The sequence below is a fragment of the Apis mellifera genome, linkage group LG5 (genome assembly GCF_003254395.2).
Source record: "Apis mellifera strain DH4 linkage group LG5, Amel_HAv3.1, whole genome shotgun sequence".
NCBI classification, from domain to species: Eukaryota; Metazoa; Arthropoda; class Insecta; order Hymenoptera; family Apidae; genus Apis; species Apis mellifera.
In genome coordinates this window covers 404,022-430,240 of record NC_037642.1, presented here as the reverse complement: position 1 = coordinate 430,240, position 26,219 = coordinate 404,022, and the positions used below count along the sequence as shown (strand labels likewise).

The 26,219-nt window shown below is 17.3% G+C and overlaps 2 protein-coding genes and 1 long non-coding RNA gene across 9 annotated transcripts in view; all 3 read left to right on the top strand.

Annotated features, from left to right (window-relative positions):
- The first annotated feature begins 1,791 nt into the window (after positions 1-1,791).
- LOC552402 (synaptogyrin) lies at positions 1,792-10,060 on the top strand. Of its 2 annotated transcripts, none has more exons than XM_026440803.1 (9): positions 1,792-1,813; positions 2,413-2,580; positions 2,756-2,846; positions 2,991-3,222; positions 4,157-4,270; positions 6,919-7,145; positions 9,023-9,170; positions 9,444-9,697; positions 9,951-10,060. In XM_026440803.1, exons 1-8 carry the CDS (start codon positions 1,807-1,809, stop codon positions 9,669-9,671), a joined length of 1,215 nt encoding a protein of 404 aa, XP_026296588.1. In that variant the 5' UTR covers positions 1,792-1,806; the 3' UTR covers positions 9,672-9,697; positions 9,951-10,060. The 2 variants fall into 2 exon arrangements, with proteins under 2 accessions (XP_026296588.1, XP_026296587.1); XM_026440802.1 differs by lacking the exon at positions 1,792-1,813 and adding an exon at positions 1,906-2,047.
- Positions 10,061-16,838: 6,778 nt separating this feature from the next.
- LOC725098 (tight junction protein ZO-2) overlaps positions 16,839-26,219 on the top strand; it is an 18,042-nt gene continuing 8,661 nt past the window's right edge. For 4 of the 5 annotated variants that reach the window (XM_026441093.1, XM_006572332.3, XM_026441094.1 and 1 more), the window contains exons 1-3: positions 16,839-17,009; positions 25,436-25,605; positions 25,985-26,187. In XM_026441093.1, the coding sequence (XP_026296878.1) occupies positions 16,854-17,009; positions 25,436-25,605; positions 25,985-26,187 (529 nt within the window). In that variant the 5' untranslated portion in view covers positions 16,839-16,853. Of the gene's footprint in view, positions 17,010-24,520; positions 24,794-25,435; positions 25,606-25,984; positions 26,188-26,219 lie in introns of those variants that run through there. The other variant, XM_026441092.1, reaches the window with a different exon arrangement.
- On the top strand, positions 21,792-23,861 carry LOC113218814. Of its 2 annotated transcripts, none has more exons than XR_003304759.1 (2): positions 21,792-22,212; positions 23,666-23,861. It is a non-coding gene; the product is annotated as an uncharacterized LOC113218814 (long non-coding RNA). The 2 variants fall into 2 exon arrangements; XR_003304760.1 differs by having other exon boundaries at positions 21,793-22,212; positions 23,743-23,861.

Genomic DNA, 26,219 nt, shown 5'->3' with positions numbered 1-26,219 from the left:
AAAATGCAAAATCTGTTATTAAAAATTTTCTGCATTTACTTTTCATTTTCAAATAAATTTACAATTATTATCACTTTTTTTCATTAATAATATTAGATTTATTCTAATTTTTTTATATATGTAAAAGATTCTTATAGTATATATAGTATATATAGTATATAAAAGATTATTATTATATATAATAATATGAACATATTTATATATTTGTATTAATTTTTTATATATTTTAATATATATCATATTTGTATTAATCTCATATATTTATATAGATATTCTATTACAAACAATAATATATAAACATTTGCAAGATTGCAAAGATAATAAGTTTCTGAATCAACAAAATTAAAATATAAATTTTATATTTATTCATGAATATGTTACAATATATTTTAATAATGCACTTTTTATTTGAAGAATAAATTCCTTACTGAATGAAGTATTTTTAACGGCAAATAATTAATTTTACTTCTATATTTATGCAAAAATTTTTTTTTTCTCATGCTAACAATTCATCGGCTCACAGCAAAAGAAAGGATATGAAACAGAACATGATATTATTTAGACTATGAATATATAATTCCTTGAATAGAATAATTCAAGAAAAAATCTTGAGGAAATAGTATAACATGAAATTGAAAAACTTAATTAAAAACTTTATGAAAAAAAACTTAAAATAAAAAAACTTTTAATTTGAGTTGAGTTATATGATATTATTATGTTTTTTTCATTTGATACATTAACATGATGATAAAAAATTTGTGTTTTTCTTTTGTAAATTTATTATAAAACTTGATTGCTTGATTATTAAATTTTAGTTTCAGGTTTTCATTAAGAATTGCTTCTGAAAAAAATTATATTTCAATTTTTACATATTTTACAATTATATATTTTTAATATATAATTTTTAAATATTCAATAAATGATTTTTTTTGTTATCAAAAATACGAATATTGATTTCAAATAACTGCCATTCATAAATACATTCATAAGTTGAAGATATAAAACAAATCATTTCTGTGCATTATGTAACTTTTATATCAAAAAATTATGTAATATATATTTACATTTTCATTTGTTAAAAATAAAATTAAAAGTCTGTTTTATAATGTTTTTTGTTTGATTTATTCTTTTAATGAAAAGAAAAATTATCTTTATTTTTGTTGCAACATTTTCTAGCTTTGATTTATGCAATCTACATTTATGAAATCTGCTTTATTTTACAAACTAAATATGAATACATTTTTATTATATTCTTTTCTTTAATTTTATCATACTTCTTCTTCTATTAACAATTTTGATATTAAATTTTTTTTGTGCATTCAAGTTCCATAGATTCCATATAATTATAAAATAATTGTAACTTGCAAATAAAATTAACAAAATCTTTATCATAATTAAATCATGTTATTTATAATTTTTTCAGCAAATTTTTGTTATTTTTTGTTTATATATAATATCTTCTAGTTTTGTCTAATTAAAACAAATTTAAAACAAAATCACTTTTAATTTAAATCGAGTTAGAATCAAATTAAAAATTGTAATATTAATATTAATCTAAATGTTATATACTTTGATAAGAAAAATAAATAATTGTAAATAATTTTTGTACATATTTTAATTTAAATTATTTTATTTTGAAAGAGAAAAATTTAGAATTTTTTAATAGCATCACTATTTATGATCTCAAAATTTGTTTTATATTTAAAAATAATTTAATATCGATAATTATAATAATTATAATTTAATAATTTAATATAGTTTGATATTTATTAGGATTACAAATTTGTAATTCGAAATCAGCGCCAAATGGATGGTAGGTTATTAATTAAAAAGTAATCTATTTTTAATGCAAAATTACAAGATTTGATACTAAAATCGATTCATAATAGATATATATACTTATAGCCAAATTTTATAGAGATTTGATATCATTTTAACCATGTAACCAAATTCTTTACTAGGAAATTATAAAATAGGTAGAATAAAATTCACTTACATATATTTGATAGATTTATGAACACTTTCATTCATTTTAACCTACTTTATGGTAAGAAATTATTGTAACATAAATAATCATTAAATAATGAATTGCTTAAAAAAGAATGAAAAATAAAAATCAAATAAATTAATACTGTCATTAAATTGTATTGTGTAATTGCTATAATATTAAGTTTAATTCACAATATTAAATCTTAAATTATTGAATCTTTTAAATTAAGAGTTTTATTTTATAAATTTATAAATTTTATAAATTTAGTTATATACATAATATATATATATTTATATATATACATTATAAAAATTAAATTTTAGTGTTCTTTAAAGATTAAATTAAAACATTATTATTATTCTATATTTAAATTATGTTTATATTTTTATTATATTAAAATATTTTGAGTTTTTTATCTTTAGCATTATTTAAAACAATGAATAATTATCGAGATCCTTTTGGTTTTACTAAACAAACAGCCACTTTATTACGTGGTTTGAATGCATCTGAATTGATACCAGAATGTAAAAAAAGAAATATATCAACTGATGTGTTACATGAGCTCAGTGTGCAAGAACTAATTATGTTAGGTAAAAATTAAAAATTTTTTAATACATTTTTGCTAAGTAATGAAATTAAAAAAAAATGTTTCATTCATTTTTTTAAATTAAAGATTTAAAATTTATTACCTATAATTATATATTTATAATTATATTTATATGTTTATAAAATATATTTTATATCTAATCTAAAATTTTAATGTAGGCCTTAATTCTAAAAAAGCAGAAGAATTACAAAATATTTTAAATATTGAAAAAAGAAGATCCAATATTGTAATAACAAATGTTGAAGACAGGTCTTTATTATGAAAATTATTTTATCATGATATTTTTTAAAAACTATTTTTTTAAAAAATTAATGAAATGATTAATTTAATCATTAATCAAATTAATTTTATTAAAAAAATTAAAGATTAATTGGAAAATTATTATTTTTTTAGGATTGAACATTATCTTCAAATAATTAAACATGGAGAACAACAATTTTCTTTAATACAAGCTCTTATAGCATATTGTCGATTAAGATTGATAAAAGAAAAAATTAATATTTTTGTTGATCTTAATAAGTGTTTGAGTGCTTCTAATGTATTACCTATTTCTATTGATGCAACATTAACAGAATTAGAAAAAGCAAAGAAAAATCTTCTTGAACTTGAAGAATTAATTTTAAGGGTATGTCTTAAATTGACAATATATACATTTTAATAAAGTAATTTTCTTCTATGATATTTATGTAATAATAAATATTTTAATTTATTTTTTACAGTCAGAGATAAAACCAAAACATAATAATATCCAACAAATTTGTACTTTTACTAGTGTATTAGGATTAGTAATACTTATATTATTTAAGATATATGTAACTTAAACATTATGCACAATTTACAAAAAACAAATTATTTCTTATTATTTTAAAATTTTTTTTAATTTACTTCTAAAGTAAAAAAGTTTTTTTATTATAATGTTAATATATTCTATAGTTTCAAATGATATTAAATAATAAAATAATAAAAATAAATATACAATAAAAAATTGAAAATTAATGTGAAACTTGAAGATTGAATTAAAAAAAAGATAATCGATTTTATCACGAGCATATCAAGTTTTCAATTGATTCTGTTTTTCAAATCGATTATTGAATAATAAATAAAATTTTCATTAAATAATAAATAAGTTTAATAGTAATAAATAGTATTATATTAAGTATTATATTAAGTATATTACTTATTACAAATAAATTTATATAAATTTTAATCTTTGTGCAATTATTTCTATAATAAATTCTATTCCAGTTTTATCAATTTTATTAATTTTAATGATCATGAAAAATTAAATGAAAACTTAATAATACAATTTATGTACATAATTATGCTAATATATATATTAATGTAAATTCATATTAATTAAATTAAATGAATAATTTTATGATTGAATTAAATTTTACGATTCATCGAAAAGGATCGAATTCTCGATTAACTTACGTTTCATCCACCCGAAGCGCTCTTGTGAAAGGATCCACCCTAAAAAATCGAGTAGTGGAGGTAGAAAAGAGAATTTTCTCTCAGCGCATGCGCGCTTCCATTAGCTTCGAGCTTTCAAATTTCAGCTCAGTCGCAATAAGATGGACGGTGGAGCGTACGGTGGTGGAAAGGCAGGAGCCCCTTTCGATCCTATTGCCTTCATTCAAAGGCCTCAAGTTATTCTAAAAGCTATATGTTTGGTAAGTTTTTTTCTTAAACATATAATAGTTCGTTTTTTATTTCTATTGACAACTTTTTAAATTAAAACATATATCGATTTTATGCGACGAACATTGATTTTAAAGAGTAAACCACCCCCACCAGTTTGACACGATGGGGTTTTATTGATTTTTCGCAAATTCCTGCGATAGACCCCATAATAGAAAAAATATATAATTCCATATAATTTTCTAATGATTTTTGAATATATTTTATCTTAATTTTTCTGTTATACAATATATTTATCATCATCAGGTGAAAAATTAAAAAATAATTCAAATAAAATCTTTTGATTATAAGCTAAATTTTAGGTTTAAGTTATGAAAATATATAATTTTTGAGACAATTTAAAATTAAAAAAAAAATACTGATTACTTATGAGACATATTAAAAGTATATTTAAAGATGGATTTATTTAGATATAGATATGAAAAGTTTGAATGACAAGAAGAAGAGTGACAACGAATGTAAGATATCGATATTGGTATGAATAAAGAGTATAGATATAAAATGAAGTTTTCTCCGTGAAGTTTTTAGTGAAACTTGGAAAAGAATTAATAATACAAAAGTGAGCAAAAAAATAGATATTTTGATGGATTTAAGTAATTAATTCATAAATAAATATAGATTGAATTTAAAAATGATAAGCATATATAAGTTTATAATTATAACTCAAAATATAAAGAAGAGAGAAAAATTATGTTAATTGATATTTTATAACAAAAATAATTAATAATTATATAATTTTGATTTTTGAAAAAAAAATAACGTAAATAAACATAAAAGTAAAGTAATTTAAGAAATTTCATTATTTTTATAGTATATTATCCAGTTTATAAAATTCTTATTAGTACTAAAAATTAAAATAAAATTAGAGTATTAATTAATAATTGTAAATATTGTTAGGTAAATTAGTTAAGCTAAATTGAAAAATTAAAAAATTAGCGATTTAAAGAATTTTAATATCATTAAATATCTTGAAATTATAAATTTTATTAAGAATAATGTAAAAATATTAATATCATTTTAATATCTTATTATATATATGTATATAAAATATACATATATTATTTTAATCCTTATGTGTATCTTAAAGTGCTATTTTATTTATTTTCGTATTGTATTGTAATGTATTTCTTTATGTTTATTTATTTTTATTTAATTAAAATTTGTTTAATTATTAATTTAATTTTCAATTTAGTTTTATTTGAAATTTTTTAATAAATCAAATAATAATTAATTTATGAAATATGATATAATTTATGAATTTTTATAAATTTTTTATATAATTTATAATTATAATAATTATATAATTTTTATTATTTTTATAAAATAATTTATAAAATATTTTATATTGCGATTGTAATAAAAAAAATAAATAAATAAAAATTATCTTTTTTTTTTTCAATTATTTAATTTTGTAATTATGATATTTTTTTTTTTGCGATCTTCTTAAGTTATTCCTATCTCAAGACAGATCCTAATGAAATCGAAACTAAATTCGATTTTATATTAACAGTAAAAAAAAAAACAAGTATTTCATAAAAAATCAAATGAAAGATTCGTGAAAATTTTTATTTCAATACAATTAAGAAATTTCTTAATATTTAAATAATTTAAATATTTAATTAAATATTGTATTTTTGATTTTTATATTGGTACTAATTTTATATTATTTATTAAATATATTGATGTATAAATTTTTGATTAATTTTTGAAGAATTCAATTCTAAATATATAACAAAATATAATCAAAATATTATATGATCCATGTAAATTATAATTTAAAAAATAAAAAAAAAGAGTTAAATTATATTAAGTAATTTTTAATATTATTATAAAAAAAATAATATTGATTATAAAATTATATATTAATTATAAATATTATAATTGATAATAATAATAGCAAAAGTAAATTAAAATCGATCCATAAATTAATTGGATAATAAATTATTTCATCATAAGCAATAATCATGAATAAGTTATTCATTATTTAAAAATCATTGTTTTATAATTTATTATAATTCTTTAATTCTAATTTATAATTTTTTTTTTTTTTGCATATGTGAATTATTTCAAAATAGATTCTTTTCTTTTTTTTTGCTTACATATTTGTTTATAATATATTAATAAATTGAAAAAAATGATATATATAATAACAAGATATTTAATAAAATGTAATATAATATGATTTAAAAAAATAATTTTAAAATATTATTTTACAATAAAGATATTCTATGAAATTTTAAAAAAATTTAAAAAGAAATGAAGATTTTTTTGTAGAATATAAAAAATTAATTTTATTAATTATTCTATAAATAAAATTAATAAATTTAAAAAATTTTTAAGAAAAAATGTATAAAAATATATTTAATAATAAATATATATAAGATAATTCTAGTAATTGAATTATAACTCTGTTCCAAATAAAATTAGAAAAAAATTATAGAAGAAAATGTTGCGTAATTTAATATGCTTTATCATTATAATAGCCCAATTATAGAATCAACTTATATATCATATTATATATATTTAAATATATATAAAAAATACAATATAATTTTTATTAAAAATAATTTAAATTAGTTATTGTAAAAATTATTATTTAATTTTAATTTTAATTTTTTAGCTCTTCGCAATAATTGTATTCGGATGCATAAGCAACAAAGGATACATAAAAAAGGAAGGCGGAAAAGAGGTATGTCTTTATAATGAAGATCATAATGCTTGCAATTATGGAATAGGAATTGGAGTGCTCGCCTTCCTCGCCAGTATCGGATTCTTGGCTGGTGAATATCTTTTTGAGCAAATGTCTTCTGTTAAGACCAGAAAACATTTTGTCTTACTTGATTTAGGGTATGTATTTCTTATTCTAAACTATGTTTCTTTCTGAATTTGTTAAAACTAAATTGTATATATATGAATATATATTTATATATTCATGAGATTTTTTTCAAGAGGAAAAAGAAGAAAATTTTCTTCAGATTCTAGAAACCAAAACAAATAAAAATTATATTAGATAAAATTATATAAACAATCTTATTTTATCTCCAAATAGAACTTGTATTGTTTTATAAAAGAATATTGTAATATTGTATTATGATATTATATTATCATATATTATGATATTACAAATCTTTTCTAGATGGATTCATTTCCTGACTTCATTCAAATTCATCTTGAAATCTCTTGCATATTATATAATTAGATACAATGAGATTTCTTCCTTGAAACATAACATAAAACATTTTTTAAAATGACATATAATTTAGAAATAATTGCATTCAAATATTAAAATAAAATATTCTATATGCATGTATTTATAATAATTATTTGTAACATAATGCATATTTTCATAATTTTTTTAATAAAAATTAAAAATTTTTATTTTTTAAAATTGCGCAAATTGATATTTATTTTATTTTTAAATTATTTACAAGATTTTATAAGTATATATTTTTATAAGTATATATATATATTTTTTAAAAATATTTTTGGTATTTTTTAATTGTAAATAGAATATATTCAGTAGCTCATACATAAAAAAATAAAATTCACATTAATTGTATGATATATAAAAATACGAATTCATATTTTTACGAAATGAATTATATATCGATTTACTTGTTTTGTTATTAAAAAAAATATGTTATTATAAATATAAAAAATTTTAATGATAAATAATTATAAATGAATTTATAAATAAAAAAAATTTACGGAAATAGATAATTATTAATATTTTTTTTGTTTTTATATTTTATTTATATTTCATATTATATATATATAATTTACTTATTAATTATAACGTAAATTATATAATTTATAAATTAAACATATTTATATATGAACTGTTTTTTTGAAAGTAATATAATTATTCATATATTCGAATATTTAAGAGTTTGAATTAATTGAAACATTTGAATTAACTGAAAAATATTGACAAACATATTAATAAATTTAAAATATTTTTAAACATATTAAATTTTATATAATAATAAAAAAAAATAAAAAAGTTTTTTAGCTATAAATGGACTTATTTAACAAATTTTCAAAAACAATCAATTTATATAATTTATATTATAATATAAATATTAAATAAAAATATAAATAAATATTTATATAATTTATATTTTAATTGATGTAAGCTTTTTTAAAACATATTTCTTTAATACAAAAAATAATTAAAATGAAGACATAAACGTAAAATGATTTTATTAAGAAATATATTCAGTTATGTATAAGAATTTATAATAAATAAGTATAAAAAAAGAAAATACTTAACATAATTAATAATAAATTTATTCATATTTCAATTTTTTTTTTATCATCATGAAATTCATAATGAATAAGAAAGAACAAAACAATATTATCGTTATATATTTTTATTTATAGAATTTTTTTGAAATTTTGTAAAATGTTATGTTATTTTGTTAAATTTTTTAATTTTTCTTTTTTTAAAAACAGAACTTTAAATTATGAATTTTTTCCTATAATTTTTTTATTAAAAAAATGTTATAAAATTCATTACTTTTAAATCTCATCAAGCTATAAAGACTTTAATAGTTTAAATGCATAAAAAATTTGTAATAATTAATAATTAATGATTAAACAGTTGTTTTAATTATTGTTTTTAAATGTTGTTTTTAAATTAATCGAAAGTTCTTTAATGAATTAATAAGAAATTTATATTTTAAAATATAAAAATAATTAAAGCATTATATTTTAATGTTTAGATTCTCTGGTTTTTGGGCATTCCTTTATTTCGTTGGATTTTGTTATTTAACCAATGCTTGGAATAAGTCAGAAACACCGAAAGATAATTATGGAGTGAACAACGTTCAAAGCGCTATCGCTTTTTCCTTTTTCTCCATTTTTACTTGGGTAAATTAATTAAAATACTTTTATTTTATTAAATTTTTAATTTAATAAATCAATGTAATGATATAAATAAGTTTTCGAAATATTAATTACATTAAATTCAAATATTTATAAAATTAATAATAAATTTTAAATAATACAAATATTGTTATATTTATACAATATAAAAATTTAATTATATAAAAATAAAAAATTACAAAAAAAATTACAGAATTATAAAAATATTATTTATTCTTAATTTAACATCTATATTTAATATTTATATACATATAATAGGCTGCCTGTGCATGGTTCGCATTTCAAAGATTCAAACAAGGAACCGATGCTGCATTTGCACCAAGTTATGAAGCAGATCCTGTTGGTGGAACAGGATATACAAGTTATCCTGATGCGACTGATACTGGTTACCAAGAACCACCTTTTGGTCAACAACAACAACAACAACAACAACAACAACAACAACAACAACAACGGATGCCTGATTTTCGAGCTCCAGCTTATTAATTCTGAAATATAACTTATCACTATCGGTAAAGTAAAATTTATATTATTTTTTAAATCATTATTATTTTTAATAAATTATATTTATATTATTTTTTCAAATCAAATTCATCAAATTCAAATCAATATTTTATATTGATAATACTACAAAATTATTCATTTAAATTAATTAATATATTTTATAAGGAAATACTAATTTTTAATAATATTAATATTTAAAATTGTAAATTTTTTTTTCCAACATAGCAAGAAATAATTTTTTATTGCATGTTATCTTTTTAGACACAACGTAAAAAAACAATAGAAAAAGAAGACAGAAGTTCTATAAAAATCTATAATGATTGAGCAATGTTGATAGAGTAAGTTATAATAATATAAAATAGTGAATGAAAGAAAAAGAAAAGATGAATAGAAAAAATAAAAAAATTAGAAAAGAAAAACAGAAATGATACGAAGAGAAAAAAAAGAGCAAAAAAGAAACGTGTATGTATATAAATACAAGATATTAATATATTCGTGAGATATATATTTTTTGAAGAATCGATTTTAAAGATCAAAATTTATATAAAAATATTGGTTGAGATTATTTATTAAGTTTTAAGTAATTTAAATTCATAATAAATGAAGTAGAAGTAAAGATAAGAATAAAATGTGATGGCAATATAAAGAAGACAGAGCGATTTCGCTGTCTTTTTATCTCACTTCATTATACAAACTTCAATTGTTTATAATTTATGATAAAGAAATATTAACCGATTTTTATATACTAATTTTTGTGTTCATTTTGGCCTTTAGAATTGATTCTCGAATATCTTACTTTTGTTGAATATTTTACTATTGACAATGAATATATTGACATCTTGTATATGAGTATGTATACGTGTATGAATATGAGAAAAAATAAAAAGAATGTATGAATGTGTAGACGCAAGACAAGAAAATGTTACTTGTTAAAACTGTGCTTCTTATTGCTGACCACTTATAAATTTCACATCTAAAACTCAGTGGCGCAAAAATATTTAAAAAAAAAAATTTGGGTTACTGCCCTTGCATAAAATATTTAAGATCGAAAGATAAATAAAAGAATAGAAGAGAGAGAGGGAGAGAGAGGGGGGGGGGGGGAGAGAGAGAGAGAGAGAGAGAGAGAGAGAGAGAGAGAGAGAGAGAGAGAGAGAGAGAATGGATATTCACCATCCATAGAATTATATATAAATATAAATTCACATATATATACGCGTGCGCGCGCACGAATATATATATATATATATATATATATGTGTGTACATATTAGAATGTGCCGAAAATAGAATGGCATAAGCGAGAAATATAAAATTATTCGCCATTATAAATGTGAAATAAATGAATAATTTTTTATATAAAATATTTTTCAATTTTTCAATTTTTCAATTTTTTTCAAATAAAAATCTCTTCAAGCATGTTTACAATTTAAGAATGTGTCTGAGAACATTGTTTAATATTTTATGAATGCTCAGTATTTCGTTTTATTATAAATTATTATAAATAGTATTATAAAAATATATATAATAATAATAACATAAAAATAAAAAGAAAGATTATTTTAATAAATAAATCTTCAATCTTAAGGCGAGGAATTTTATATTTGTTATTTGTATTATTATTTTTAAAACATCGTACATACATACACACACATACACACATATATATATTTATATTTATATATATTACATATATGCAAATATATAATTGTAAACGATAAAGAATAGCGGTTCTGTAATAATTCTTAAGTAGTTATATGCACATATATTTTATTGTGTTGATATAACGTGTTCATAGAAAATCGCGAATACGACTGTATTACTGTTAACAAGACCTATATCAAAGAAAAGAAAAAAAATTACGATTCCATTAGAAATCAAATTATTCTATTGATTTCATTCTATCATTGTATATCATCTTATATTATAGGAGAATTCTTCTTCGCAATATTGCGTATTAATGTATCAACAGATTGTAAGTACTATTTTTAAGAAAGTATCGAAAGCTTATTGGTCATCATGACATGTTGTGCACTTTTTCAGTTCATATGATGATAGGTTTTTTAATTTTTTCAAAAAGAAGAAAAAAATAAAAATATATTAAAATTATTTTGTTAAATTTTATTAATATATTTTGTTAACATAAATTTCGTTATGTTTTTTATGTTATAATATTATGTTAATATTATAATTATAATTAATTAATTATATTAGAGAAATTGGGACAGCAATTATTGTTTAAATAAAAATATAATATATATAATTGGTATATTGAATATTGTAAAAAACAAAATAATGAAAAATATTTTTTTTTAGATAAATAAAACATTACTAATTTATTTTTTTGATATTATTTTGTATAAAAAATAATTTTGTATAAAAAAAAGTAATTAAATGATTGTATTTTTTTGGAAATTAAATTATTCTCTACCCAGTTTCTCAATGTTATATTAATATAAATATTTAAAATAATTTTAAGAGATATTTGCATGACTTAAATAGAAATTTAAGAGCAAATTTTTTTATAAAAGTAATTTTGTATCGCTCCGATGTTAAATTAAAATATTTAATTACTTGAAGAAATTTCTATTACGTTTTCACATTCATAAATGATTTTTACATTCAATACTTTTTTAGCATCATTCAAAATATATTCATTTATGTTTAGTAATATTGGAGCAAATAAAATTTTTTCTATAAATTACACGAATAATTTACAAACATTTTTTTTTCTTATAACTTTCTAAACTTAATTAATAAATTGCATGACAGTGTCGTAAAAAAAATAAATAAATAAATAAATAAAATTATTTTTTCGATATGTTGTATTATTTTTCCTAAGCATTATATTTATATCAATGTTATATTTAATAACTATTTGACGACATTATAGCTGTTATGTTTATTATTGTGAAACTACTATAAGATATGTAAATAAAAAAGAAATACATTAAAATATTAATATGTTATATTAAAAAGAGTAAAAAAGAATTATATTTATTATTTAAAAAAAATTATATGATTATATTAAAATTTTTCTATATTTATTTTCTAAAAAATCATGTTATAGAAACAAAAAAATGTAGTTATTATTATATAATATGTAGTACTATTTAGTAGTACTATTTACTATTATATATTTATATATAATTACTATTATATATGTATATATATATACTATTACATATGTATATTATATATATATATATATTATAATTATTTATTATATGTTATTATATAATTATATATTATATATATATTATAATAGTATTTATATATATATATATATATATATATATATATATAATATATATATATAATAATATATATATATAATATAATATATATAAATAATATATATATATATAATATAATATATATAATATATATAATATAATATATATAAATAATATATATATATATAATATAATATATATAATATATATAATATAATATAATATAATATATATATATAATATAATATAATATATATATATAATATAATATAATATAATATATATATTTATATATATATATATATATATAATATATATTATTATATATATATTATATATATATATTATATATATATATTATTATATATATATTATATATATATATTATTATATTATATATATATATATATATATATATATATAAATATATATATATATATATATATTTACATATTTACTATTGTTTTAAACAACTTTTCTTAAATGAAAGAAAATATTTTTGAACAATTGTATATTAGGATTTTCATTTCTAAACTTAGTTTTTGTAAAAATCTTTATTTATGTTACAATATAAATATTGTCCATACTAAAAAGGAAAGAAATATTTATTAAAGAAGTAATATTAATTTTATAATTGTATTATTGTAATTATACTAACTGTTTCATTGCAATAAACAAATTTACTCATATAAATACTAAATAGCAAACTATGTATTTATATGAATATATTTATAATACATTCAATTTTTGAAAAATTAATTTTATATGTAATCATCATATTATAAAATTCATTGTTTATTTTAATATTATTTCTATAATGCAATTAAATTTAATTTAATTTCAAAACTAAAAATATATAAATTTGAATATTGGTTTTAATATTTTTAAAGAAATTTTTAAAGATTTTTTTAATTTTTGACAATAATTTAAAAAAAAAATTAAAAATTTAAAATTTTTGAGATATCTTGTATATAATATACATTTGAAACAGTAAAAATAAGTATTTAGAAAAGAAATGTATAATTAACTATAGATGAGATATAATTATTTATAAATGAGATATAATTATTTATAGATGAGATATATATAAGTAATTATTTTGCAAGCTAAATATTTAAAAAATAATTAAAATCAATATTTTCAATTGATTTATTTAATTATATATGTATGTAATGATTTTATTAAAAAAAATTTTTTTATTTATATTTTATTTAATTGACAGTATGTCAATTTATATATATTTATATTTATTTAACATATTTATTTTTAATTAACATAATATTTATATTTTACATAAAATATACATTATGAATATCAATGAAAAGAATAAAATTAACTAAATTTTATAAAATTCTTACAAAAGATTAGAATATTTAATAAGTATTTAACACTTAAATAATATATATACTTTTAAATTAAAAATTTTAAAATAAATTATAATTTAAAAAATTAATAATAAATTTAAATATACGTAAATATTATATTTTAAATAAATGTATAATCATCTTTATATTATTACTTTTCGTTGTTTTTCACATATTTTAATTTGTAGTTTCTTTAAGAGCCATTATATATTATCGACTATTGGAAATAAAGAAAATACATATATATATAAGCTTATAAATTATCGTAGCAAATGAAGTATATTGAATAAATACATATTTACATGACAGACTTTGCTAGCGATTGTATCCATATTTGCATCTGTTATTAATGATTTTGTTATATTTAAAAGCTTATTGAATAATTTAATTAATGTTTTCAAGAAAATGAAGAATTTTCTAAGAACATTCTAATCTTTTTAAAAAATTCAATAAACATTCTTTTTTTTATAATAACATATAATATACTAATATTTATTTATTTTTTTTTTAAAGCAACATTATAATAATAAGAATTTCTTTTTTATTCGACAATGTATATGATATTGACAATTTTCAATTCGTCGAATTTGATCATGAATTTGATCTTATTTTTAGTTTCTTAGATCTCCAAATAATTAGTCGATAGTATATAATGATTTTAATATCAATGATGGAAAGAATATTTATTACTTATTAGTATTCTTCAGAATTAAATTCGTATTATTTTTTATATTTGTTGAAAGAATTTGTACTATCAAATAGCAATATTTTGTTGTTTATTAAATTTTTACTGCCTAATCTATAATAATTTTCAAATCCAATCTTTATAAAAATAGAAACATGTAAATATTTCTTTAATTTATATTATCATTCAATTACTTTAAATATCATATATATTTTATATGTATTTATAAAAGAATTGAAAATGAAAAGAATTCAAAAATTTTTTTTCTTATTTTTTCAAGAGAGGAATATTTTATATATTCAAAGTTTATAAATAAAATTACATTTATAAATATTTATAATTAATTATAATATATTTATAATTTCATTGAAAATAAATCTTTTAATTATATCAATATCTCATAAAAATTATTTAATGTATATAAAATATATATGTACATATGTAATTATATATAATTATATGTAATTATAATTTATTATAATCTTTTTTATTTAAAAATAATTTAATTAATAATTTTAAATAGTATAACTATAATTATAAATAATTTGTTATATAAGTAATAATATAAAGTAATATAATATATAATATAAAATATATAATATAATATAAAGTAATATATATATTCAAATTCTCTAAAATGTATCTTTTTATTTTTAAGTTAAATAATGGATAAAAATATATGAATTGTGATAGAGCAGTAAAAATTAAATAAATATCAATATCAATGATTTTACGAATAATCTAAAAAATTTCAATTTTTAATTTTTAAATTTTTTACAAGTTTGTTTTTTACAAATTGAGTTTATTCATTTTAATTATTATATTTTTTTCTCATTTAATAAAAAATAAATACGCAAAAAATAATGCAAAACGCATAATTTAAAGAATATGAAACCAGTTTACAAATCTGAGGCTTCATTCGGTCGATAGATCGATCGATGACCAATGAATTATACTGATTCCATGGCTCATCTGATATCAGCAACACCCGTTTCGATAAGCGAGTTACGAAGCCGCCCACATTTCGAATCGTTCCTCTGTATATTTTTCATTGTTCGTCTATAAATTAGTGTTCGTTTTATTTCAATCGGATATTTTTTCTACTTAAATATTAGAAGTAAGTTTAATTTAATTAAATTATTTTTACACTAGAAATACATTATATATAATCTAGTAGTGTATTTTAATAATATCAAAATTAATAAACAAAAATTAATGAAAAAATATTATTAAAATAATAAATCAAAATTTCTACTATAAATAGAAGTCACAGAAATAATATAGTTTAATATAACATAAAAATCAATTTTAATAACAAAATTGAATTAAAATTTTTGTTTTTAAAAAAATCAAATTTGAATATTTATCAAATATATGTGAATTTGATTATTTGCTAACTGGATAATTAGTAAAAAATTAAATTGAAACATATTGATGAACACTAAATAATAATAATAAAAAATTATTAATATATAATTAAATAAATGCATTATTGATGAATTCCAATCTTATTTTCTCAAAAATAAACTTCAAAGAATAAAATTTTATTCTATTTTTATTCTATGAATTATTTAGTGACATTTAGTTGGAAATAAGCTATTACTTGATTAATTTCCAAAATAAACAAAACAAATGTAACTAAATGTAATTTTATTATTTTTGATTTTTATTTTATTTTGAACTTATTACTTCCCTGATTTTGATAATTGTGAATTTCTACAAATTTTCATCTAAAATATGCAATATATGTAATAATCTGAATATTAATATCTTAGCTTAATATAATATAATATAATAATATTATATAATCGTAATATAAATATTTTTGTATAGTTACCGACGAAAATCATTATTGAGAGATCTTCAATATCGGTAATTTTGAAATGAAAATTTTCGATAAATTATTTCATCATGGAAAAAAGAAGAAAAAAAAACATAATTTAAAAAAAACATCATTAAAAAAGAAAAATTTCCTACCTGAAGATAATTTCCTTTTAACTGGAAACCAACCGAGAAAATATAAACCGAGAAGATACAAGGTAAGCAAAATATTTGTAAATAAACGCAATTAAAATTACTTATTTTTAAATAATTTCAAAGTAAAATTAATTTTACCAATGATAATATTTTATAAATAAAATAGTTTTATAAATTAAATATTAATAAAATAAATCTATTTTTATTAAATATTTAATATTAAATTAAATATAATATTAAGCATGTAAGAAAAAATATATGCATATTTAAATAGATTGAACTTTTTTTTGAAAACATAAAATTTTTTTACTTCTCCTTTGTATTATCTAATATTTAATTTCTTTTTATCTTATAATACTTAACAAATAAAATCTAAACATATCCATGTTAAAAAATCATTTTATTAAAAATTATAAGTATTTAAAAATATGTATTTTATGGCTTACTTTAATAATTGTTTCATATACAATTAATGTGAATGTATAATTGGCTATAGCGATGACATAGACGTAATAACAAAAATAAATGCCAATACGTTGATAATGCAGATTTCTAGTTTCCTATATGTTTTATAAGAAATATTATTGTTAATTAAACTTTTGTTTATTGAAATTAAATGTTTTAATTTTATCAATTTTATCAAAAAATGTAAAAAGATACATCTAAGGAATAGATCTAGATTAATATTAAATTATGTTATAATTATGGTATATACTTATAATTTTTAATAAAATGATTTCCTGATATTAATAAACTTATATTTTGGATATAAATGCATTATCAAAAAACAAAAATAAAAAATTTTGTATCTTTTAAAGCAAAATTTAATTTTTGAATAATATTCTCTAACTTAAAAAAAAATTTTTTTAATTTTTTAAAATAAATTTTTAAAAAATGCTATTTTAAATTGATTTTAAGCCATGAGACTTAAAGTCATTACTAAAGATACAAAAGAAAGTTAAGTTTCAACTGGAATATGACACAAGCAATTAGAATGTGTAATTTTAATTTAATCATTTATTATTATTCTCAATCATTATTCTTTTGTACACATTTATTTTCTTTTATATTTACAATATATGTATTAAAAAATTAAAATATATAGATATATATGCATATATACATACATTTTTAAAATAATCACAAATTGATTGAATAACTATAATATCTGATAAAATTACATACATATTTTTATATAAATACAATATATTATATACATAAATATTTATACTATACTTTTCAATTAAATTAGAAGCAAACTAATTAAAAGAAAATAATATGATTGAATATTGTAATATGAAATATTTATAATTTAAATTCTAAAAAAATAATCTTGATTAAAGAATTAAATATTAATTAAATTAAATGTTAGATAGAATGTTAGATAGAATGTAGATAGAATTAGACACTGTTTTGTTAATACTATTTTATTAATTATATAATACTAATTTAGCTATTTTCAGCAATTAATCATATTAAATTGCTTATAACATATGTATTCATTGATATGTATGTATATATGCATCAAATATCTTTTATATGATGAAAATTTTTCTTGAGTTGTCTTACAGTTAATACAGTTATACAGTTAATACAGTTAATAATACTATATCGAAATAAGTTTTACCATGTAAGAAATATAATATTTATATATAAAATTCGAAATTATTCCAAGTTATTTCGATAATATTATTTCTTTCACTGTAATTAAGTATTTATATTTCAACAATTAATATTATTAACTTATAATATTAGAAATTTATATTTTATAAACATTTCAATATTAATAGAAGTATTTATATTCTAATATATATTTATATACAATATTATTTTATATATCTGATAATCTTACATTATTCTCATATTATGATTTTTATAAATTATATAATCTCTATAATTAATATAATATATATAATAGAAAGAATAAATATATTATTTATCTTAGTAATACTACTCCTAGCATTAATAAATATTGTCAAAACTATTTTTATTAGATCAATGCAATATGAATATTGTGTCTATAATATTTTATTTCATATCATTTGTAAAATAATATATAATATTTTTTTTGTTCAGTACAAATATATTTTCTTTGATTATTTATAAAATATATTATTAAATATAATTGGAATAAAAAATGACTCTTATTGAAATAAAAATGATCCAGTAAAAAAGTACTGAAACATACTAATTTAACTGTAATAAAAAAAGATTTATCATCTTTTAATTTCATCTTTTATATAAAATATCAATAAAAAATTATTCACTTGAATAAGAAATATTGTACAAGTTATTATATGAAAAGTTATATATTGCAAAAGATAAAACATTTTTTCAATATACTAAAAATTTTGTACTATCTTAGAAAATAATAAATCCCTAAAACTAAAATTTTAGATCTAAGATCCATTTTTTTTTTCTCTATTTTAAATTTCGTTTTGATTAACGATCAAAGGTTTTCAAAAATATAGTTTTATTTTTTGTATAATATACTATTATATATTAGAATGTTTATATTTCTATGTTTTTTTATGATATATATTTTATTATTTTTATGATATATATTTTTACTATGCAAAAATGTTCATAAGAAAAGAGAATATAAAGAAATTATATACAATGTTTATACAACTTTTTATTTGAGTTTTCGAATAAATCTTTAAAAAATTTTCAACTACAACAACTGAAACAAATGAAATTGATTTCTGAATTAATTTCTGATTAAATACAAATGAATTATTGATAAAAATATTTCTATATGAATATGTATAAAATTATTTTGCATATATAAAAAATTTATTCTTTTCAACATATTAATAATGGAATATTCCATGTACTATAATATTATATTTATAATTATTATATATTTTTATCTCTTTAATAAATATTTTTACATATATATATATAATTTAGATTAAATGTATAAATATGATTAGATCATTTATTTTTAATCAACAATAATATGTACATAATAATATGGAAAAGTCAAAACTAAGATGCATTTGTATTAAAAAATATGAAGTTTAATTTTTGAAGTATTCAATATTTGATTAATTTTTTATTTATTATTTGAAAATATAACATATAATAATATAAGGACTATTTTTTTAAAAATGTTTTCATATTTATTGAGACATTTATTATATATATTAATACCATTTTTCTAATAATTACATAAATATTTAATAATTTATTTTTAATTTGTAAACAATAAATTATTAATAATAATTTGTTTGTCCATCGAAATTATGTATTTGATTTAAAAATTCTAATTCTAAAAAATATGAAAGTTATAAGTTGCAAAGAGAAAAATTTAAATTGTATGAAAGATTTTATTATTATTTTTCATTTTAATTTTTCCTCAAAAAAGAATAAATCATATTCTGAACTTTAATTGAAAGACTTCAGTTGAAATTTACAAAATTTAAAAGGTAATAAATAAACTTTTTTTTATAAAATTTTATTTCATTCACATTTCAGTTTCAAATAATTATTAATTTTTGAATTGATAAAAAAGTTTCGGTATTATACATTGAAAATTGTATATTAAATGCTAATTATCCAAATTGTTACTAATATACAATAATTACATTATAATAGCAGTTTTTATTGTAATCGTAATGATCTGATTTTTTATTTTCAAAAAATTAAACACATTTGACTTATCAAAATTTTAAGTACGATATATTATATAAATGAGAATAGAAAAAATCAATTTGGAAAAAAAAACATTTGATATGATAATTATAATAATTATTATTATATAATTATTATTGATATATATATAGATGTGATAATTATTATTATTTTCAGTTCGCTTTGAATACAAATGATTCTATATTCGGTATTGGATTAATATTGGATATACTTGCGATTTTTTATTAAAATAATTAAAAATTTTATATACGATACCCTATAGAAATCAGTTATCAGACGATAACTGATATTTTTACAATGTATTGACTTTTACAATGTATTGATGTCAACTTTTACAATAAATTTTAATCATGTCTATATAAGTAAAATTCAATGTATAATATTGGAAGTTTTTTATTAATATTTTAAGAACTAATAAATAACTAAAATGATAATAAAAATTTAATAATAATAATAATAAAATTTTAATAATTAAAATTTTAATGGAGTTCTCTGAACTCCATTAAAATGTCAATTAATTACTTGGAAAAGTTTTCAGAACTTTATCCAAATATAAAATCTAAACATAAATATTTAAATTAAATCATAATAAACTTGATAATTGGATCAATAATAGTAAGAGCCTTGTTATTAATTTAAAGTTACTGATTATAAATAGATATAAAGTTAATCTTTTAATGTATAAAATTATAAAATTAAATAAAATCGAATATCATCATTTATAATATCCATATTAAGAAAAATAAAAAATTATATTAATTTATTATTAAGTATTTAAAAAATATAATAAAATAACAATATTACATTAGTCTTAATTTTTACAATAAAAGAAAGATTAAAAATAATGAATAGTTATTAGAAATGATAGAATGATAAAATAATATTAAAACAATATATTTAAATACATTTAAAACAATTATTTTATTTTATATATCTTGTTTAATATTAAATTATATAATTATATAATATTATAATTATTGTATAATAAACAATATAGCAAATTATGAATTTATTACAAATATTACACTTATGAAATTAATGAATCAAAATATTCAATACATCTTTATACTATGAAATCGGGCCCATCACTATAATCACTAGTGAAGCCGAAAACCGGTGTATAGGCATGCACATACTGTCTCCCCCACTATTCCCCGGTCCCCTAGTGCAGGTCCGTCGTGCAGTCATGCCCCTTCTCCATTTACCACTATCCGCGACACATTCACTCAAGAAAGCTCCATACTTTTCTCTGCAACCGCCAAGCCCGTTTCTCATCCGATTTGCGTCGACCTACAACCTGCCGTAGCCAAGCCACATTCGAAACTACGATCTTCAATACAAGAATTTTTCCATTTCCCGATCTGCATATAATTTTTTAAATTAATATAATGTTTAGTATGTTTTCGAGTGATCTGAAGTGAAGTGAGTAATTGTAAGTGTTAGTGCTGTTTTTCAATTTACGTGTAACGTTAATGTTTAGTGGATTAAAAGTGTAATTTGGAATATCAATAGAATAGAAGAATCGAAGAACTTTTGTTACAAGACATACTGTGGAATTTTTGATTTTTGATTTTTGGATGGATGGAAATTCTATATTTAGTTATGATAGTGAGATGTTTGAAATTTTTATCATAGAATATTACGAATCTTTCTTTCTTTTATTCCGAAGATTTTAATGGCTCCTCAGATATTTGATGAAAAAAATAGAGATTTTTCTTAACTTTATTATGAAATTTTCATCAAGTTTTTTAATATATAAAATTTTTTTGTTTAATTAGAATATTAATTGTAAAACATGTTATTTCCCGATGCATTTAATATTTTTTTCTTTCTTCTTTGCATTATTCGAAAATTATTAAAAATTTCGAATAATTATTTTATCAATTTTTCAATATTTCAAAATCAATTTTTTTTTCAATATTTCCCAATATCAGTAATCGATTAAATACTAACTTGTAATAAATAATAAATTTTATGAAATCAATAAATATTTTTAATAATTTGAAAATTCTCACTAAATAATTTATAATAAAACATTGCTAGTAAAGTAAATGATACGGAAATTGTAATGCTTTCTTGCTTTTCGAAAACTTTTTCAATCATTCTTTTTATTAGTCGAGGGTGACTTGGATGATTGGAATTTGTTCTCCATTGACAACGTAATGATTTTTTGAATGCAATTCGACTTCTTATCTTCTAAAATTTTTTATTTTCAATATATATACATGTATATATATATATATATATATATATATATATATACACATTTATTTATATGACTCAAGTTTTGCTTCGTAAATTCAAATTAAGTTTAGAAAATGGAAATTTCATTAATATAGAAATTTAGAATTTTGTTTTATTAATAAGAATCAATATTCGATATTAATTAATCTTCAATAATATTTTAATGAAAAATTTTAATATTAAAATGATATAAAAATGTAATTAAAATTTAAAAAATTAATTTCGATTTAATATCCTGTGATGATTTAGCAAAATATGGGAAATAATTTATTTTTAATTAAAAATTTTGCTTTGAAATTTGAAGGAAAGAAAGAAAAGAAAAATTTTTAATAATAAAATTTATCATTTTAAATTTTTTAATTCGTATATATTTATGATTTATACAAATTTATAATTTTATGTAAATAGCATATAACGGATAAACAGGCTAAGTAAAACTATAGATTAGAAATTTTTTTAAGTTTTATTGAAAATCAGCAAAGGGATTACTAAAAAAAAAATTATATATTTTATAGTAAAAATAATTACTATATTAAATTTCAAGGAAAATATAATTTAAATCAAAAAAATTTTTTTTTTAATTTGAATTTAATATTAAAATATAAAACTATTAATATTATAGAATTAAATAATAATATTATAGAATTAAAACTATTAATATTATAATATTAATAGAATTAATAATCGAAAGTTATTTTATATCAAGAAAAAAGATGTTTATATGGAAGAGTCAAATAATAAAATTTTTAAACATTTTTAAATGAATATTAAACATAAATAATATTCTAAATGATAAAAATTATCATTAAAAATATAGCAATTTCAAACATATATATAAAACGAACCAAAAAAAAATGATATTAAAATTTGGTTCAATTAATCAAAATGTTCAAGATCAATGAAGAAACTCGATTTGCAAAAATATGGAATTAGGACGATGAAGAAAGTGAAGGTCTGACTACTCGAAAGGAAAATGGAATTCCATAACTACATGTTGCTTTGGATTATTTGTATGTTGCGTCCATCATATACAGAACAAAATGCAGAAAAACTCCTTTATTGAAAATGAAGTCGCGCAATTTTTTATACAATATCGCAAAATAACATATATAACTAGAAGAATATATCAAAGAATATAATTAAAATATAAGAAAAAAAAGAAAAAATATAGAACGGAAGTATCTACAAAATATATGTGAAATTCTTACACTACTGCTTAGATATATACTGAAAAATTCTGCTAAAAAAAAGACACTTGATTGACGCCAATGAACAAATGAATCAAAAATATTAATTTTTATATGATTACATTTTTTTCTTTCTTTCTTTTTTAATAAAATAAGACAAAGTTTGTGTAAAAAAATTTTATTATGATATTTTTGAGAAAATTTTTAATAAAAGCGATTATTTTACAAAGAAAAAATAAAAAAATATCGAATAAAAATAATTAAAAAAGTGTCTATAAATTAAATAGAATTTTTATCAGAAAAAAGAAAAAAAACATGAGATGAAAAGAGTAAAATTTCAAAATAAATATTTTTAAATTTTAAAATTAAAAACTGAAAAATTGCACAATTATATTCATATTATTTATTTATTAAAAATATTACATTATTATACATTAAATTTGTGTTATGTAGATAAAGAAATTATGAAAACATGACAAAAAATAATAAAAATAAAATAAACTTATGTATTTAAATATTTTTAATAAAAATTCTTAATAAAATAAAAATGCATTTAACATAAGAATGCATCGATCAAAATGATACTTTAATAATATCAAGAGAAAAAACATTGGATTCTCAAAAACAAAGTTTTCCAGCATACAAGAATGGATAGAAACGATAACAACATGAATGTTGGAAATTCGGGGAATTCTCCGAATTCACCTTCGACGACACATAATATTCTTCATAATACTTCCAGTGGAACTGATGCACAGGTGGGAATTAGAAATATTATAAATATTATTATAAATAAATGAAAATCCTGAAAATATCACTATTCTTTAAAAAAAATAAATAAAAAAATTTTGAAAATAATTTTGTTATTATATTTATTATTAAAAAATCCAAAATTAAAGAAAGACGAAGATTAAAAAATATTTCTAAATTTTTTTAAACATATTCATAATATATTGTTATAATTTTTATATTTTGAAAGATATTTTTGAAAATTAAATCTGTATTTATATTATTATTATAAGATCTAATTCAAATTCTAAAATAATAAATAAATGAACTACATTTGGTTTAAAATAAAACGTAGTTTTAAATTGAGTTCAAGTTAAATATATGTTAAGTATAAAAAGAATCTTGTTAACGTGAATCCTTAGAATTTTCATCCAATTATTTATTCCACTGATTTTTTTTTCGAATTCTTATTATCTAATAAATTAGATTTAATAAAATTTAATATAAATATGCTCCAAAATAATTATATATATAAATTATATAAATAATTATAATTAATAATATAATATGCTATATCTATATGCTATAATATATAAATCACAAAAATAAATTTAATTATAAATTAAATTTCATCGAATTTCAATTGAATATTTTATATAAAAATTTTTTAGAACGGAGACAGAGGATGGGAAATTCATCATGTTACTGTTACTAGAGTTCCCGGTTATGGGTTCGGTATTGCTGTTTCTGGTGGCCGAGATAATCCTCATTTCACTAATGGCGATCCTGCTATTGCAATTTCTGATGTTTTAAAAGCTGGACCAGCTGAAGGAAAATTACAGTAAGAATATTTATGAAAATAATTGATAAAAAATTAACAAAATTTTTTTTTGATTAGATATTTCTTTTGATTTTTGAATTATTTAAATATTTTTCTTTTAATTGTTTATAATGAATAATATAATTATTTATTAATCTATTTATATTTTTATATAATTATTATTTCAATATATTATTATTATATCAATATTTTTCTCGTTACATGTAATATGTAATATAATGTAATATTAATATTTATATGTAATATAATTTATATGTATATAATTGTGACTCAAAATTTATAAAATAATAATAAATAGTAGATATAAAAAATTTATAATACTATTACTTTTTAAATTAATAAAATTAGATTATATAACAATATATTTTTTATTTCTTAGAGTAAATGATCGCATAATATCCGCTAATGGAATATCATTAGAAGGTGCCGATTATGGAGCAGCAATTCGCGTTCTCAGGGATTCCGGATCAACAGTTTTATTAGTTGTCAAACGTAGAGCTTCATCAAATTCTTCTGGAAATATAGGAAATTTTACTCTTCAAAGTCATCGATTGACTTTAACAAGAAATAATAAAAAAGATGGTAATTAATGATTATGATCTTTAGTAGTAATA

What these genes read in the sequence shown, in the direction of transcription:
- LOC552402 (XM_026440802.1), top strand. Translation starts at nt 2,014, where the DNA reads ATGAACACTTTCATTCATTTTAACCTACTTTATG. An exon ending in TCATTTTAACCTACTTTATG is followed by an intron (nt 2,048 to 2,412) that starts GTAAGAAATTAT and finishes TTTTATCTTTAG; the next exon opens with CATTATTTAAAACAATGAAT. An exon ending in TTGAAGAATTAATTTTAAGG is followed by an intron (nt 3,223 to 4,156) that starts GTATGTCTTAAA and finishes TTCAAATTTCAG; the next exon opens with CTCAGTCGCAATAAGATGGA.